Source organism: Pyrus communis, chromosome 1, assembly GCF_041283825.1.
Source record: "Pyrus communis isolate YQ-2024b chromosome 1, ASM4128382v1, whole genome shotgun sequence".
In the NCBI taxonomy this organism is placed as follows: Eukaryota; Viridiplantae; Streptophyta; class Magnoliopsida; order Rosales; family Rosaceae; genus Pyrus; species Pyrus communis.
The window spans coordinates 3,444,909-3,461,197 of record NC_142565.1 but is presented as its reverse complement, the minus strand read 5'-3'; the positions used below and the strand labels follow the sequence as shown (position 1 = coordinate 3,461,197).

The 16,289-nt window shown below is 38.4% G+C and overlaps 2 protein-coding genes across 5 annotated transcripts; both read right to left on the bottom strand.

The window, feature by feature from the left end:
- Positions 1-1,782: 1,782 nt before the first annotated feature.
- LOC137721525 (putative serine/threonine protein kinase IRE) lies at positions 1,783-8,656 on the bottom strand. 3 transcript variants are annotated; one of them, XR_015961778.1, is made up of 16 exons: positions 8,044-8,612; positions 7,853-7,920; positions 7,520-7,696; positions 6,116-7,438; positions 5,740-5,912; positions 5,281-5,530; positions 5,032-5,124; positions 4,806-4,946; positions 4,581-4,673; positions 4,096-4,383; positions 3,306-3,394; positions 3,138-3,178; positions 2,990-3,046; positions 2,743-2,901; positions 2,411-2,491; positions 1,783-2,313 (listed from the first exon to the last, which is right to left on the bottom strand). XR_015961778.1 is itself a non-coding variant. In XM_068460619.2 (16 exons), exons 1-16 carry the CDS (start codon positions 8,468-8,470, stop codon positions 2,224-2,226), a joined length of 3,561 nt encoding a protein of 1,186 aa, XP_068316720.2. In that variant the 5' UTR covers positions 8,471-8,656; the 3' UTR covers positions 1,783-2,223. The 3 variants fall into 3 exon arrangements, 2 of the variants coding, with proteins under 2 accessions (XP_068316720.2, XP_088548928.1); XM_068460619.2 differs by having other exon boundaries at positions 3,127-3,178; positions 8,044-8,656; XM_088692802.1 differs by having other exon boundaries at positions 3,127-3,178; positions 7,520-7,691; positions 8,044-8,179.
- Positions 8,657-12,119: 3,463 nt separating this feature from the next.
- On the bottom strand, positions 12,120-16,161 carry LOC137720705 (DNA photolyase). 2 transcript variants are annotated; one of them, XM_068459808.2, is made up of 14 exons: positions 15,617-16,161; positions 15,376-15,509; positions 15,014-15,157; positions 14,795-14,906; positions 14,360-14,672; positions 14,044-14,257; positions 13,811-13,900; positions 13,420-13,675; positions 13,141-13,253; positions 12,963-13,061; positions 12,830-12,877; positions 12,597-12,707; positions 12,403-12,493; positions 12,120-12,315 (listed from the first exon to the last, which is right to left on the bottom strand). In XM_068459808.2, the coding sequence occupies exons 1-14, from the start codon at positions 15,867-15,869 to the stop codon at positions 12,215-12,217; spliced, it is 2,079 nt and encodes a 692-aa protein (XP_068315909.2). In that variant the 5' UTR covers positions 15,870-16,161; the 3' UTR covers positions 12,120-12,214. The 2 variants fall into 2 exon arrangements, with proteins under 2 accessions (XP_068315909.2, XP_088548925.1); XM_088692799.1 differs by having other exon boundaries at positions 13,811-13,870; positions 15,617-16,117.
- Positions 16,162-16,289: the final 128 nt, after the last annotated feature.

Genomic DNA, 16,289 nt, shown 5'->3' with positions numbered 1-16,289 from the left:
TTCTCTCTAACACTAATTCAAAAGTTTCATTCACCCAAAAAAAAAAAAAAAAACTAATTCATAAGTGTGGAGGACTTTTGAACACATTACCCAATTCCATCCAAAATATGGGTAGTTTGGTAGGGTGTCCTTTTACTGCAAAGCATCTGTATCTGTATTTTGTTGAGCTGTGACGTATTGTTGACCGAAAGAAAAACAAAACAGAAATAATTTATCACTTTTTAGTACAATTAGTATTGCTTTTCATGTAAAAATGTAAGGAGAGAAAGTGAAGTGAATCATGGTTATCCAAAGAATATATCGTACCCTACCCATTTTATATTGGCACCAAGTTGCATAAATAACAATTACATAACACTAGAATCAAGCATTTGGTGTCAAAATCTTAGAAATTCTAAGGTGTCAAATGGGTGGAAAAATTTTAAGGACTCGTTTGAAGGTATTTTTTTTAAATGTTGAAAACACTTTTGTTGTAAATGTTTTCAAAATCAATCTTTGGTAAAAATCTAAATTAATCATGAAAAAACACTTGGAGTATTTGAAGCAAACTTAAAAATATTTTTTGTAAAAGTGTTTTAATTTAAAAAGTATTTCCAAACAAGCCATAATTTGCAACCGAATCTATATTCTCACATTAATATTTATCTCATCATGTAACAAATAAATGTGAGAAGATATGCCCTAATTACACCGAGAAATCCCTCGATGGGTGGGGAATTTCAAAATAAAGCTCTAATTTTTTTATCATAAAAGTAAAGGTTTGTTTTTTTATGGTAAATTATAGAGAACTTTAACGAAAAGCTTATAGTACTGTTCATTTTAACGAAAAACTATATTTTTACTCTAAAAAGTCAATCTTGATACTATTTACTTATAACACATTTTTATCCTTTTTGTTAAAACTCAAAGTTTTCAAATCATTTCCATTAATTTTCTTTAAATTATATGGTGAGTAATATTCCACTCTCAACATTTTAGTTTTTTTTTTGGGGCCAATGGATAGGCTTTTTTTTTTTTTTTTTTTTTTTTTTTGTTCAAAGCCAACTGATAGGCATGGAACACAAAATATTCTTCGTTTTTAACTCTTCTGTCGACTAATTATATGTTAATTTAGAACTCCATAACGTTATTTTTAAGAATAAAACAAACAACAATAGCACTACATAAAAGAAGAGGATCGACCCCTCAAATGGTAGGTATTATTCATAAAAGTATGATTGAATAAGAGTAATAACGAAACTAAGGGATCGTTTGGAAAATGCATTTAAAATAATTGAAAGCATTTTTGGTGTAAGTATTTTTGGATTTCAAAAGCATTTGAAGTGCTTCTTTCAAGAAGCACCAACCAGAATTCACTTGTATTTTTACTCAAAATTGGTTCAAAAAACACTCACATCAAAAACGTTTTTAATTATTTCAAAAACACTTCCAGACAAGCCTGAAACAAAATACATCAACGTATTACACGTGTTTTACTTTTGGGTTTTATAAACACCAAATTATTGCATATCCCCACCAAAGCCAAAATAATGAGGGAGCTATTAACAATAATCCAAATGGGGATTCATAAAGTGAAACCCTAATTTAAAACACATTCCAATAAACCACCGTTAGATGCATCCCTGCCGTTGTACTTCTCAGATGCAGAGGCTGATGATATCTATCGTATTCGGATTTACCTTTTTACATCTGCGTCGTGTTTGTTTTAACTCACAGATTGGTCAACACGTACAATAACGTAAAAATAACAATACTACAATAAAATAGCTCTACTATTCATCATGATGTTAACTTCTTCCGTAATTCAAAGTGAAAAGAACCACATGATATGTTTTAATCTAAATCAACCAACTATCCAAGAGAACCATGAATCTAAGTCTGATTTTTTTACCCCGCCGATTTTGACAGCTCACTAATATTAGAGAAGGGTACAAAATTTTCTACTGAGAAAGATATGTACAAGAAACGCCATCACGCGATCAACACCGAAACATCTAAAAAAAGTACCGAAACAGTTAAGTGAGAATAACTAAGCCTGATTCAATAGCAGCCTACCTCTGCATTCAGGAAGAACAACCGCTATTCGCTGAGTGGATGCCGCGCTTCCTGGACTATTCACGTTGAAGACTTCTATCCGAAAACCCACATTTGAAGGGACAGTAAGCTTGGAGCAGTAGGGCAGTGCATAGTGATTTGTTGAAGGGTTAAAGAAAAACGGTCTTGTCACGGTACAGATGACTTGGAGGCATCCGGTGACTCCTTGGTGTTCTTCACAAGAAGATCATAATTGATTGAAGCAAGCTGCGATAAGTTCTGAGAACGCAAATAACACATTAATAATGCTAATGATAACAGACTACAGAATAACACACTGAATCCAAAAAGAGCTGTGTAGGTTTTTAGGCCTTACCTTGAATGAAAAATTACTAAAAGAGTACTGCACGTCAAGGTTTGGCGCACTAAAGTCCGCCAAACTACCACATTCATCCCCCTGAATCACAGACGTATACTAGTCAGGTAGCTAAGATAATAATCCCAATGGAATGAACCAGGGTCAAATTTGGATGAGATGGGTGATTGTGCCACTAAACATTTATGAATCAAAGTCAAATTGTTAGCGGCTTTCGGGTAGACTTCAGATCTTTGGTACATCCATATAATTCTATATCAACTTAGATGCAGTAAGAGTTATGGATGATCCTAACAGCTCTATGTGCATAAAGAAAAAAGGAGCATACATACATCTTCGTCTTGTATGTTGCTACATGAACCGCTGCTGCATGTTTCAGTCATGTCATCAAAGTCACTGGCACCATTAACATGATCATCTTCTGGATTCCATATGTATCGGCTCATGAAATAACTTGTATCGTGTGCATCGGTTGATGGTATGAACATAGCCTGCAGCCAATGATGGTACCCTCTTGTCTATCACATATAAATGGCAAAAATCATTGAAAAACTTAAAACAAGTTTAACTTGAATTGACCTTCTGCCTCGCAAGAGTATCCCAGCTAATATCCTTGAAAAAAGGATGTTGCTTCACCTGCCAGAGGTCCCAACACTTAATTTTATCAGCATTGTAACTTGCAAATGAACTGTAGTCAAAGGTAGTCAGCAAATTACCTCCCTAGTACCTGTTGCTCCAAGTCTTTGAACTGGGTTGTCGGTCAGCAGTCTGACAAGGAGTGCGGAAGAAATATAAGATAAAGACTAAATATAAAGGCATATTAACAAGTCCGGCATAAGAAAGAATTCAAAACAGCATTGTAACTAATACATCCAGAAAATGCAAACATTCTTACTTGTCTATCAAATCGTACGCTTCAGAGCTCATCTCCTCGGGTACCTTTGGCCAGGGGATATCTCTGTTTATTATATTGTTGAAAATTTGCTGCAATAAGTAGGATCTATAAGTTACAACATCAAACTGCTCACTCGTGACTATCATATGATATTTGAAATGATACCATTCACGGAAAAGGATCAAATAATCCATTCAGATGTTAAGGAAACTAAATCGCATAGAAGAAAAATTGCACCTTATCTCGGTTCCATGAAACAGTTGGACCAATGCTAAACATAATTACCCTATTGCAGAGAATATTCAAAGAAACGTACAACCAGAATAGAGACAAATTCAATACAATGTCATGCAGAGTTGAACTTAATCTTTTCTGAACAATAATTAAATTCACCCGAAAAACTTCAGGAACAAACTCTTAATAGAAAAAACTTTATATATGGATGATTGAGATGAAATATTCCCCACCATTGTACATCTTAGTTGTCCATATAAGTTTTAACTACTGAGAAACAGAACCTTGTTTAAGAACCCTAGGAGAGAAGATACATATCACATACGCATGTATGCATGTCTGTCTGTATGTATATATTCTTGTTCTAGACATGAACACCTCATTTTCACAATGACAAGTGCTTCAGATGGAGTACATAAAATATTGGGGACAATTGAGATATGATGACAGAGAATGACTGCATTCAGTAAAGATGGAAGAAAAAAATCAGTCTTCTATTCTATGCAATAGTCCAAAACCAAGATAACTTTATGCCGGCCATAATTAGACTGCATACCTGTGGATGTTCTGCATTGAATGGTGGAATACCGACAAGCACCTCAAAAAGAATAACCCCCACAGACCACCAATCAGCAGTTGCACTATGCCCCATGCCAAGAAGTATTTCAGGTGCCAAATAATCAGGGGTCCCAACGATTGAATGTTTTTGGCGCTGCGCCCTTTCTGATGAAGACTCAGATTTTGGTTCATCATCTGGAACAAAACCAGTACCACTAACTGATGGACCTGATAAGTCATCAGTGCTGCTGATTAGACCAACCTTGGAGAGCCCAAAATCTGTCAACTGTAACATAAGGGATTAGACATTTGTGAAAAGTGACAAGTAAATTCCATATGGCAGAACCTACACAAATGATGCATAGAAAAATTAACAGCAGGTACATGATACAATGCCAGAAGGCTTATACTATGCCCAAACTTATCTCCAACAGTATAAACAAAAAAACAAACATTAAAGAACCGAGACCGCAAAATATTGACCTTGATATGACCATCTTGACCAATCAACAGGTTGTCTGGTTTCAAGTCTCTATGGATAACATTTAATGAATGCAAATACTCCAAAGCAAGAACCTTTAAGAAGAAAAAGAAAGAAAAAAAAGATTACTTATGCTGTCATACCATCAATGAGAAACTTTTAGAGAGAGAAATGAGAAAGTGGATCCGGCGATTGGAAAAGAAAAGAAGAATTAGCAAATCCCTTACAACTTCTGCAATATATACGCGGGCCATATCTTCGTCCAAGCAGCCTAGATTTCTCAATAAAGAGTAAAGATCTCCACCATTTAAGTACTCCATGACCAGATAAAGATTTTCCCTGCATGTGAAAGAATAGAAAAATCGGACCTGTTCATCATCGGAAGTACATGTTAGAAAGTCTTTCGACATGCAATGCATTCTCAAAGTTAAAAAAACATGGGGACCCACTCACCACAAAGGGATTGCGAACCAATATAAGGATGTTACGCTCTGCCAAAATACTCTCAACGGCATTTTTACGGATCATATCAGCCTTCTTTAATACCTGCAGAAATGTACCACCATATCAGAATGTCTTGAAACATTAACTTGCAATCAAAAGATGGATTCCATGGCCATCATTTTGATCCATTTTTATCCACATGAAGGTCCAAAAGGAACAATGTGCACTAATTCTCTTAAAACACAGAATCAAACAGACCTTTATAGCAAATAAGTCACCAGTCGCTCTTTTTCTGGCAAGAAAAACTCGTCCAAATGCACCCCTGCTTATTGGTTTTATTATCTCAAAATCTTCAATAGAAGTTCGATCCTTAGAACATGGATTGATGGGGCTGACACGCAGACTACGAACTGCTTCATCTTCCACTGAACTTTCTTCATCAGCCATACCATTTGATGAATCCAATTTTTCATCTTCTATCTGCCCACAAAGGTGTACATATTTTTCCCTGTAAATTTCAGAATTATAATTAATCAGAGATGCTTTGATTAGACTTTAAATAATTAACCAACCATTTGAAGAAATACTAAGAAAAAAGACTTCCAGAGAAGCTAAAAATTATACAATTTTGTTGATGCTCAAATCAAGAAAATCTTATGAGGGAATTCACGTGTACAAAGCACAAGATATCTGTAATAAAAATAGGCTTCCACTCACTGCAATAATTTTTCAATACGCCTTCCAAAAGTCTCTACAATGAGTGCATCCACCTTCCTGTCCTGGATAGCATATTTTAGGTCTTCCAGTCGTTCAAGCATATACTCCAATGCAGTGTAGTCACAATTGCTAACATTTGCGACAGAACGAGCGATGTCCAGTAGCTTGTGTATCTGTCCATCCATGGTCTAATTAAAATACGAACATCAAGGGAGCAGGCATCTACAAATACCCAGTTCCCCCAGAAATGCATTCAACAGACTTTAAGTTGCAGAGCAACAATAGAAACTTAAAACAAAGTATACGAACTTCACATTTAAGAGAAAAAGAAGTAAAAGCACAATTTCCGGTCAGAAGAAAAGTAGAAGTACAACACCTGCTGAGAACTCTCAAGTTCCGGTATTGCTCTCCCTCCACTCAGCAGCATTTCAAGATGACTGGTTCTTGGTGTTTGTAATGGTGATCTTGGTGTCGAACTACCTGCTGACGAGGTTCTGGTGCCTTGTTCACGTATCAAAGCAGAATGTGCATCACATGAGATGTCAGGCAAAACATTCAGATCTTCCATAACAAAAGAGTTGTCAACATCAGGAATGCAATCAAGAATGCTTTCGGAGAACCGAGACAAGTCAATTCTCTTTGGTGACAACTCATCTGAATCCTCATGCATCTGTGATGGATACACTCTTGCAACATCAAAATTTCCTCGAGTTTCAATTCCTTTTGGTGTCCAAGATTCCATTATCCTTTCAAGAGCTTCAGCAACTCTTTCAAGTCTTTCATTCACAGTTAAACCCTTCAAATCACACCTATCAGCAATTGTACATATTTGAGAGTGTTCCTCTACATGTACAGTTGGAATTTCAACCTCACATATGCGACAGATCATCAAATTTTCGTATGCAACATTCTGCTGGTCCATCCATATTCCCCAAGAAACAGTTTGTGCACTTGCAGGCACCTCTGAGTGTTCAAGATGGCATGATGAAGTATCCAGATGTTCAGTACTGTAGTCACCACAAGTTTTTGTGTCATCTTTGGCATGCAAACGATCTGACTTTTCCTTTGATGGTGTGTCAGCAACATCATTGCCTTTCTGATTTTTCTCAGCAGCAGAGGGAAGTTTTTTCCAAGAGGACATCCTATAGCTGCCAGTAGATTCAACGCTTTTGGCAGTACCAACCTCCACCTCCTCAACTCCACAAATTTTTTCCTGCTCACGAGACTTCCTCACTTGCTTCTCATTCACTTCCTTCCCACCCAGTGAACCACTATAGCTCTGCTGTGTAGCCTCCAAAACTTGTTCTGGATAAACTCCAAGATCACTGAGCTGATGAAGACTAAGAATGTGCTCTTCCTCATAGCCACTCTCTTTCTGGAACTGCACAAGCCGTGTGCACCGAGTGAGAATAAAAAGAAGACGGGTGTGGGCTTGTTTGAGGGCCCCCATTGGTATCTCTTGACGCCGGTCATCCAAATTCTGAACAATGCCTTCACACTTGACCCAAAATTCACCAGGAGACATCTTTGCACACCTCCGAGCAATAACCAACAAATCCTCAAAGTTCTCTTTCCATTCAGGATGAGACTGTGTCGACTTTTCAAGCATTCCGACCAAATCACCAGCAAATGCACCTAAATCAAAGTCAACCTCTTCCTTTAACTTCTCAAATCTTGCCTTGACCGCCACCATAATCTCCTAAAAGAATTTATAGTAGCCGGATAATTTATGAGATTGGCCAAACAAAAAATATAAGCCAGGGCAATGCAATAGTATTACCTCCATATGCCCAAATGCACGAGACTTCCACACAGGAAATGGTCGAACTCCTTTGGAGTTGAGCTCATGAGAGAAACTCTTAATTTCAGGTACTCTCTTCTTTCTTCCACTCGTGACACGCAGTATTGCCTGAAAACGCGGTGACTGCATTTCCTTTGAAAAGGCTGCATGACTACCCTACAATATATACATTACACACAAACAACAGCATTGTCAAGCTTGTGAGCTACCTACATTTCTCCAACGAACTAAGTGTGCATGTATATACGTAATTATATAATATATGTATATATATACACACACACACACATAATTCACTTAAAATTTCCTTACCTCCAACACTGGATTGAGCAGTGATGCATTTCTGAGCGATTTTGATTGATTCCACTGCACAGATTTAGCTATAAAGAAATCGCAAATTAAAACCTTAAACAATACACTTAAATGTATCTGATGAAACTCAATCAAGATTTCCCAAAAAATTAATATAAATTAAAAATATATACATATATATATATATGTACCTGGTTGTATGGGCACGTGTTTAGGTTTTGGTTTGACGGTGTGCTTCACCCTACTCGATTCATCGCCGAAATTCAACGGCGCGCAGACGGAGGAAGAGAATCGAAGAGGCGAGGGAGCCGATCGAGTCCGAATGTGATTGAGGCCGAGCGACGAAGCCAATACGATCGGCGCGGCGTCTGCTCTGCCCTCCGCACGATCATCGTCCTCATCTTCCTCGTCGTCTTCGTATCCCTCTTCGAATTCCTCTTCGAATTCTTTGTCTTCGTGGATCGTCTGACTAGGGCTTCGACGAATCGGGATGGGAGGGATCTTAAGGAGCTTGGCTCTGGAGGGAGAGGAGACAGACGACGTCGTTCCGAGGTCTGCTTTTTCGTCGGAGTTGGAAATCGGCGGCGGGTTTGAGGAAGGTGGAGGAGGGCTCGACATAGATACGACGGTTCGGGTTTGGATTCGGGTCCGGATTCGTCATGGGATTGTGAGAGACAGAGAGAGAGAGGGAGAGGTTGCTGTGGGGAGATTATCTCGCGGGAAGGAGAGAGAGGGCGTTAGAGATCGACACGAATCGGTTGCGGGGGTTTGAAACGTGCTTCCCGCTAAACATGTATCTCGGGCGGGTTCGCCTGCGGTGAGGACTAGCATAAGTAAGGATGTATATTCGCACGTATGGACGAAACGTCATATTCGCACGTGGTATCAAGCGGATCGGGCCGACCCAACCCGTTTAACAAAACATTATCCCAGCCCGTGGCCCTGCACATTAAAAACGTTATATTTGGTGTATGTATGTATTTATGGTTAAATTTTGTATAATATATTTATGATGTTATTGAGCCTAATATCTATTATTTTAATTTTTTTTGTGGTTTTAAAGAAGAGAATGTATTCATGTTGTGAGTTTGAAGAATCTACCAACCGTTTTATGGTACAATAAGTTATTGGTTAATTTGATGAAATGTCCTATATCTGTGTGTGTGTATGCATGTGTGTAGACAAGGATCCGTCCAGACTGAAATGTGTCATCGTTTTTGAACCAAAAAAAACCACCATGTTGCTTTTGATATAAAAATTATAAAATATAAAATATAAAAAATTAAAAAAAGTAACAGCATCATTTGATCGAAATATAAAGGCAGCGTCGTTTGACCAAAAAGTTGATGTCGTTTCCACCCTCCGCCATTGGGCCATTGCATATAATTGTCATTCCAACCATTTGATATTGAGTCTCATGAACTTTATCATGCTTTCACAAAATGATCTTCATTGCAACTTCACCTTTCCGATCTTTCTGACCAACCAACTTAACTCGTTGAGGTAAATTTTGGAATTTCAACATTGAATGGTGGAATCCCGACAAGCAACTATAGCGATTTTTCCATCTCATAGTCTTGAGATTCTTAAAACGAAAACTACGTCAAACCTAGGTATCAAGTGGGTCAGGTTGACCTAACCCATTTAATAAAACATTAACCCAGCTTGTGGCCCTACCAAGTTACCATCTTGTTCATCATCATCCTCAAAATATTTTATCTTCTTCCTCTTCATAGTCATCAAACACTTGGGTTTTTGATGATTTTCTTATGACTCGCTTTGTGTTTGTTGAGCGCTTGATAAGATTGAAACACTTTGTCACAAGTCTAGCACTTGCACTTCCCCTAAGTCCAGAACATAGCTCAGCCCCGAAAACCCTAACTAACGCCGTTGTCGGACTCATCCTCCTCCTCCTCCTCCAAGGACTTAACCACCCCATGTTATACTTTTATCTTTTTCTATTTATTCACCGAGAGCATGATAAGACACCTAACAACATCTTCAGTTGAAAAAGCATCATAAATAGAACTCACCTACCAATGTACAATGTACAATATATCTACCTAGATGGTAAAAATGCAAGTAATGATGTAATAACGTAAGTTTTGATGATTTTCTTGTGACTCGCTTTGTGTCTGCCAAGCGCGTGATAAGATCAAAAACACTTTGTCACAAGTCTTGCACTTGTACTTGCCCTAAGTCTAGACCAAGCTCAGGCCGGAAAACCCTAATCGACGCTGTCGTCGAACTCATTCTCCTCCTCCTTCAAGCATTAATCCACCCCATTTTTACTTTTATCTTTTTCCATTTATCCATCGAGAGCATGATAAGACACCTGAAAACATCTTCAGTTGAAAAAGTATTAGAAATAGAACTCACCTACCAATGTACAATGTACGATGTACCAATCTACCTAGATGGTAAAAATGCAAGTAATAACGCAAGTTTTGGTTTTTTTTTTTTTTTTTTTTCTTCTTATGACTCGCTCTACGTCAGCCAAACGCTTGATAAGATCAAAACACTTTGTCACAAGTCTCGCACTTGTACTTCCTCTGAGTCTGGACCAAGCTCGGGCCTGAAAACCTGTATTGACGTTGTCGTCGACTCATCTTCCTCCTCCTCCGCAAACTCATCCACCTCATTTTTACATTTATTTTTTCCCATTTATCCATCGGAAGCATGATGAGACACCTAACAACATCTTCAGTTGAAAAAGCATAAAAAACAGAACTCACCTACCAATGTACAATTTACAATGTACCAATCTACCTAAATGGTAAAAATGCAAGTAATGATGGTAATAACATAAGTTTTGATGATGCTAATAAGCTATATCAATTTTCCATCTCATAATCTTAGGATTCTTACAACGACATCAAACCTAGAGATGAAATGGGTCAAGCCGGCCTGGCCCACTTAATAAAACATTATTGCAGCCCAGCCCGCAACCCGAACACATTAGAAAATGGCCATTATCATTTTGAATATTATCATGTCCAAAAAAAAAACAAAACTTATAACTTACTGCAAAATAAGGCGAGGTTTGCTCAAGGAATTTGAATTTTGATCACCTAATTTGGGCCTTTGATGTTGCAAAAGTGGTAATTGGAAGGCCATTTAACATCCAACTAAATTGTACATTTCACCCTCACCATCCAAGTTTTGTTAGTTAACTTGGTACAACACATTAGAAGCTTTGAGGTCTAATATTCCCACCAACTTATAAGCATGATTCCTTCAACCTTCTCCTGTGAATTGTTTGGAGTACCTACGCATTTGAAAACATCGTCACCCACAAAGACAGAGGTCATAACCGCGGGAGCTCCGGCTAAACTTTGTGGGATCGATTATTTCATGAATATTCATCAACTGCGATTTAACTCTAGTTTGGTGCACAGGTTGTTTTTGTCTGTAGTTTTTCTCCTTCGCGCAATCCATCAACCATGAGGCTAAAGTTTCATAAGGTTCAACACGCTCTCCATTCTTTGCTTTCAAGAACGGTACTCTAAGAATACCTTCTGACATACAAGCTATATCACTTTCTCTTCCTTATCATAAATTCAAAATGCAACTTTTTTTCTAATTTTCGGCAGGATTACCAACACTTCTGAGGAACGAGGGTATTTTTTATTTAGCGGAAAGACCTTCAAACCTTTTTGAGTATGTTATTTTCCTATCATCCGTTTTATACGATGACATGATTGAACTTGAATATATTTGACATGATGCTTTTAATGTAACCCCATTTGAACATCGTTGAGCTTCAGAAGTACCTCAAATCAAGAATTTGAACATTATTAGTAATAGTACCCTTCGTATGGTGTACAAGTTTGTTTTCACAGCTTATAAGTGTACATTATTGCAGGTTATTATAGCTACTTGTACACCAGATGTTTTGCCGCAACGATATGGCAGAAGCTGTGTCATGAGGATCCAATGTCGTTAACGACAGGATCCGCTGTTGTTGAACAGTCTTGTGGGTGCTGGGATTTTGAGGGATTGTAATGGAAGAATAGTTCCTGATATTACCTGTCTTTGCGACAAAATGAAGTTGGGAGAGGAGGTATAGTGAACAGCCGCTGTCGTGAACATTGAGTTCTGAAGCAGCAACACAAGGAATGAAATTGAGGGAGCTGAAGTGCTCATCTTGTAGGAAACAATGTCAAGCGTAGCCGCCCTAACAGCCGTAGGGATTTTGCACTGGCGTTGCTCGGGCAATGTTGGAGTACCATGTTTTCTTACACATCAACATGGATTTTGTAGCATATAGAATAATCAATAAAGCCATTTGATTTCAAGAAACTTGCATTTGAATTTTGACATGGATGAAAAAGAACAAACGGTACAGATCATTTACGTAATCTACTTGAAGCTAACAGCCGGAAGTTTACTGCTCCGGTTCACTATCCATTCACGAATAATTGAATTCACTTCATCGGGCCGTTCGTCGTGCGGGCAATGACCTAATTTCAAGAACAATGAAAGGAATAAACTTGTATGAAACTTTTGAGAATAAACAGAGCATAAAACAATGGAAATATTTTACACACCGGCATCCAACTCCTTGACGATGAACCCAGCACAATGCTCTTTAAGCATAGCCACTGTTGACTTAGAGTCCGATATTGGATCTCTCATCCCCTAACCGAGACAGACAGACAAAACAGTAGGATTAAGGGGTTTTAAACAAAATCAAAAGAGACGAGAGAGATTTCTCTATGCTTGTTAAGACTTAATAATTTACCTGTATAATCATAACTTTGTCCTTGAATTCATCCAAGAGATAATTAAGAGGGATTGAGAGATTGAAGCTAAAAACGCTTTCAAGGACCACTGCTACCCCGGGATCATATGACTTTCAAGTTATGTTAAGGAGACTTTTGACTAGTTACATGTTTTTTAATTTGTATAAGAAAAATCAACTGTGATTGCTAGTTCCTAGAGAAAAATAAATATACTTCACATGGAAGAGGATACTGCTCTTAGCATTTCATCAATAAGCCAATTGTCGACTCGCTCTGTTTTCTGCAGAGAAAGGGTAGTAAAACACACAAACGAAAACTAAGAAAGTGAACCATATTAAAAAAAAAAAGACAGTACAGATACTTACAGATGGGTAGCAATTCTTCACTATGTCCTTGAGTGTCAACCTTAAGTAGAACAAAAGGAATTTAGCACCTAGCCATGAAGCACCCGAAGTTCTTCTCTCCTGAAACAGAAAACTATATTATGAGACTGTCAAAATCGTACGAAAGAAAGGGATCTTGCACAGTTTTAATCAACCTTACTTTGGCAAACAACACAGAGGAATATCCTGGAATAACATTCCCACCACTGTTGATAAGAACCACAGATTTGACCAAAGCAGGCCAAAGACGAGCAACAATTGCAATAATATAACCTGGAGACAGAAAATCGTAACAAATACCAATAAGATAACACAACAGATATGCACACTGGAGAAAAAAAGCTAAAAATTAAAGCATATACGTCACCAGAACTTTTTAGGTAAGTTGTAAGACATCGTTTAGGTAAGTTGATCATCTCCTTTCTAGTTTAAAACGTACCACCAATTGAGTTCCCAACTAGATGTGCTGATTCACCCACAACTTCAATAATGAAATCTCTAAGCATTTCAGCCCACATGAGTTCAGTGTATTCAATATTTGGCTTTTCCGATTTGCCAAATCCTAAGAGTGTGATGGCCCATACTCGGTTTCCACCTTCAGCAATGGCGCATATGTTGTCACGGTAATGCTCCAAGAAGGCTCCAAAACCATGAACCAGAAGAGTAGCAGGACCTTCTTCACCCACAACTGTATACTGACAAAAGGATAGTAGTATCGTAGTGAAAGAGTAGGTACCCCAATCTACAACATAAAGCTAGCCAAGTATTTATCCAGATTACAAGGTACAGAATATCTTTGAAATAGAAAAGATCAGTTTCGAACAAAATACCTGAATTAGATAGCCTTTCCATCTCCAGATACGAATATCAAATCTTCTGTCATCACTTAACTGACTTTTTAGAGCAACAAGCAAATACCACTGTCACAAAACATAACTCAGTTGCTTACAAATATGTTATGCGATAAATAATGTTTTTTTGCAAAGAAAGCAACTTAGGTAAGTCTCCGAAAAGCCACTTCAATCAAAAAATAAATACAATTTTCGCATAACTGGTACAGCACCTCCATTGAGCACACCGAATCAACAGTTGCGGCAATTGTAGCAGATGAATATCCAAAAGGAGACAGAAATCCAGAATCTTGTTCTTTCTTATACTTGAGAGTTTCAAAATATACTCTTCTTCTGGATAGGATGCCAAGAAAAAGGGCCGGACCAAAGAGCGTAGTAAATGAAGCTCCATCCCGACTTTCAGCACAGGGCATCTGTTCATGTATTCTGCAACAAGATTATCCCAAAAGAACCTTAGTTAATGCAGGAATGAAGTGGAAAGGAATATCTGATCATTAAGTTTTTGTACGGTAAAATATGACCACATACTTCCACCAGTAGTGATCACGTTCTGTTCCCTCCAAATATCTCAAGTATGCACCCAAAGCTTTCAATGCGTTACTCGTCCCTCCTCCCAGAGAATTTCCCCTTGTAGTGACAAACATAGAATTCTCGCGCTTCTTTGATGGGAACTGGACATGTCTAGAACTCGAGTTGTTTAGATTTCTTTGCCCAGGCTTCAAAAATTCCTTCATCAAAATCGTTTCAGCGCACATCTCCTTCATTGAATTCCAACTCTCTTCCATTTTGCATGGATTTTCTTTGATAAATTGTTTCAAATCATTAAATGTGGGGATAGGACCTGAATCATACTAAAGCGATTATGGCCACTACTACTTGCAAGATATATCTTTGACAAATTTAGTAGCGAAACTAATCAAGTAGAAGTATAAGCAGAAGAATTAACAATATGGGAACCCTTACCCCAATCCACTTCCATGTTTCCATCAGTTAATGTTGCGGCCGATAGTGGCAAATTTACTGGCAATCTAAGTTTGGTAAATTCATCGTATGAATCTGGAATACCCTTCAAGCTCTACAAAATCACACTCATCCAACCAATCACTCAATAGTAACCAAGTGTATCACCAACCAGCACCTCAAAAACAAATAAAAAAAACCAATCAAGACAACGACAACTACCTTCACATCATAAAATGGAGTCCGCCACAGCACAAAGTTGGGGGAAGACCGCATTGCCGCCAAGGTGTCCCTGACACTATCAGTCATCTTCCTCAAGCCATACTCCACCTCCTCCTCGGCATATACCGTACTAACAAACTGAACCTGTTGCAATCCTCTCCAATGATGAGTGGTTCAACTAGTCTCTCATACAATAGAGAAACCTACCCACAGCTCGGATACTGATGTGGTGGAATTCCAATCCAATCCCGCATTTTGATGCATTTCTGCGTGATTATCTTGGAATTCCGCCACAATGGCATCCCCGTGGCAGGAAGTTGTTTCTCCTCATACACAACAAGCAAAGCTATTGATATAACAACCTCTTTTACAAGCTCTTGAATCACATTTTCGGCATTCCCCAACCGAATCATCAAGTTCGCACCTTTATCCTTCAACGAGCTTCTCAAATCTTGCAAAGCAATCAAAACCGTTTCTTGCATTTTCTCGGGAAAACCTGCCCATTTTCCCTCCAATGAATCCACCTATAGATATAATCGTACATCACTATACATGTGTGTGTGTGTGTGTGTGTGTGTGTCAGAGTGTCAGTGTGTGACTTACGGGAGATGATGCGATGATCGAAGACATAGATTGGAACCACGGCGGAGTGGTTGGAGGCGGCGATGAGGGCGGGGTGGTCGTCGATCCGGAGGTCGTGCTTTAGCCAAACGAGGGCCACGCCGGCGGGCTTCTGAGTACCGTTGACTGAAATTTGAGCTTTGAAATTGAGACGGCACCGTTTTGGCGAGATGCAGAAGGTGTTTGGGGAGGAGGAAAGCGAAGGGAAGTGCAGGAAAGTGACGAGCGAGGCCATGCGGAGTAGAGTGTGCAGTGTGAGAGTTTCATGTCCGTTTAAGGAAAGCAGAGAGGGGAAAAGGCATTCGTTGAGGATAAAGCAGGAGACTTCGAGGATTTGGCATCTTTGGAATGCAGAGAAAGAATTCAAACTGTTTTTGTGGAGCAGAAAATTGAATCAAACACCTGAAATTTGAAAATTTGTTATTGTGGAGGAGAAGAACCCAATGCTAACAGAACTCAATTTTTACACATTTTGCTCACTTTGGGAGGTCAGCGTCTCGAATTAATAATATAATATTATGTTACATAACGTGAGGTAGAAATAGAACCAGAATTTTAGTCAAAGAGAGGTTCAAAAGTTTCAATCTAACTTCTGATTTTATAAAAGTTATTCTACTGTGTGGTGAGCAACCAATTATCATCGTTTGGGTCTGGT

Coding starts and splice junctions, on each gene's coding strand:
- LOC137721525 (XM_068460619.2), bottom strand. CDS start 8,470: ATGTCGAGCCCTCCTCCACCTTCCTCAAACCCGCCGCCGATTTCCAAC. Junction 5,531..5,739: donor CGTATTGAAAAATTATTGCA/GTGAGTGGAAGC, acceptor TGAAATTTACAG/GGAAAAATATGTACACCTTT. Junction 3,179..3,305: donor GCGTACGATTTGATAGACAA/GTAAGAATGTTT, acceptor ACTCCTTGTCAG/ACTGCTGACCGACAACCCAG.
- LOC137720705 (XM_068459808.2), bottom strand. CDS start 15,869: ATGGCCTCGCTCGTCACTTTCCTGCACTTCCCTTCGCTTTCCTCCTCC. Junction 12,878..12,962: donor TGAAGAATTGCTACCCATCT/GTAAGTATCTGT, acceptor CTTTCTCTGCAG/AAAACAGAGCGAGTCGACAA. Junction 12,494..12,596: donor ACAAAGTTATGATTATACAG/GTAAATTATTAA, acceptor TGTCTCGGTTAG/GGGATGAGAGATCCAATATC.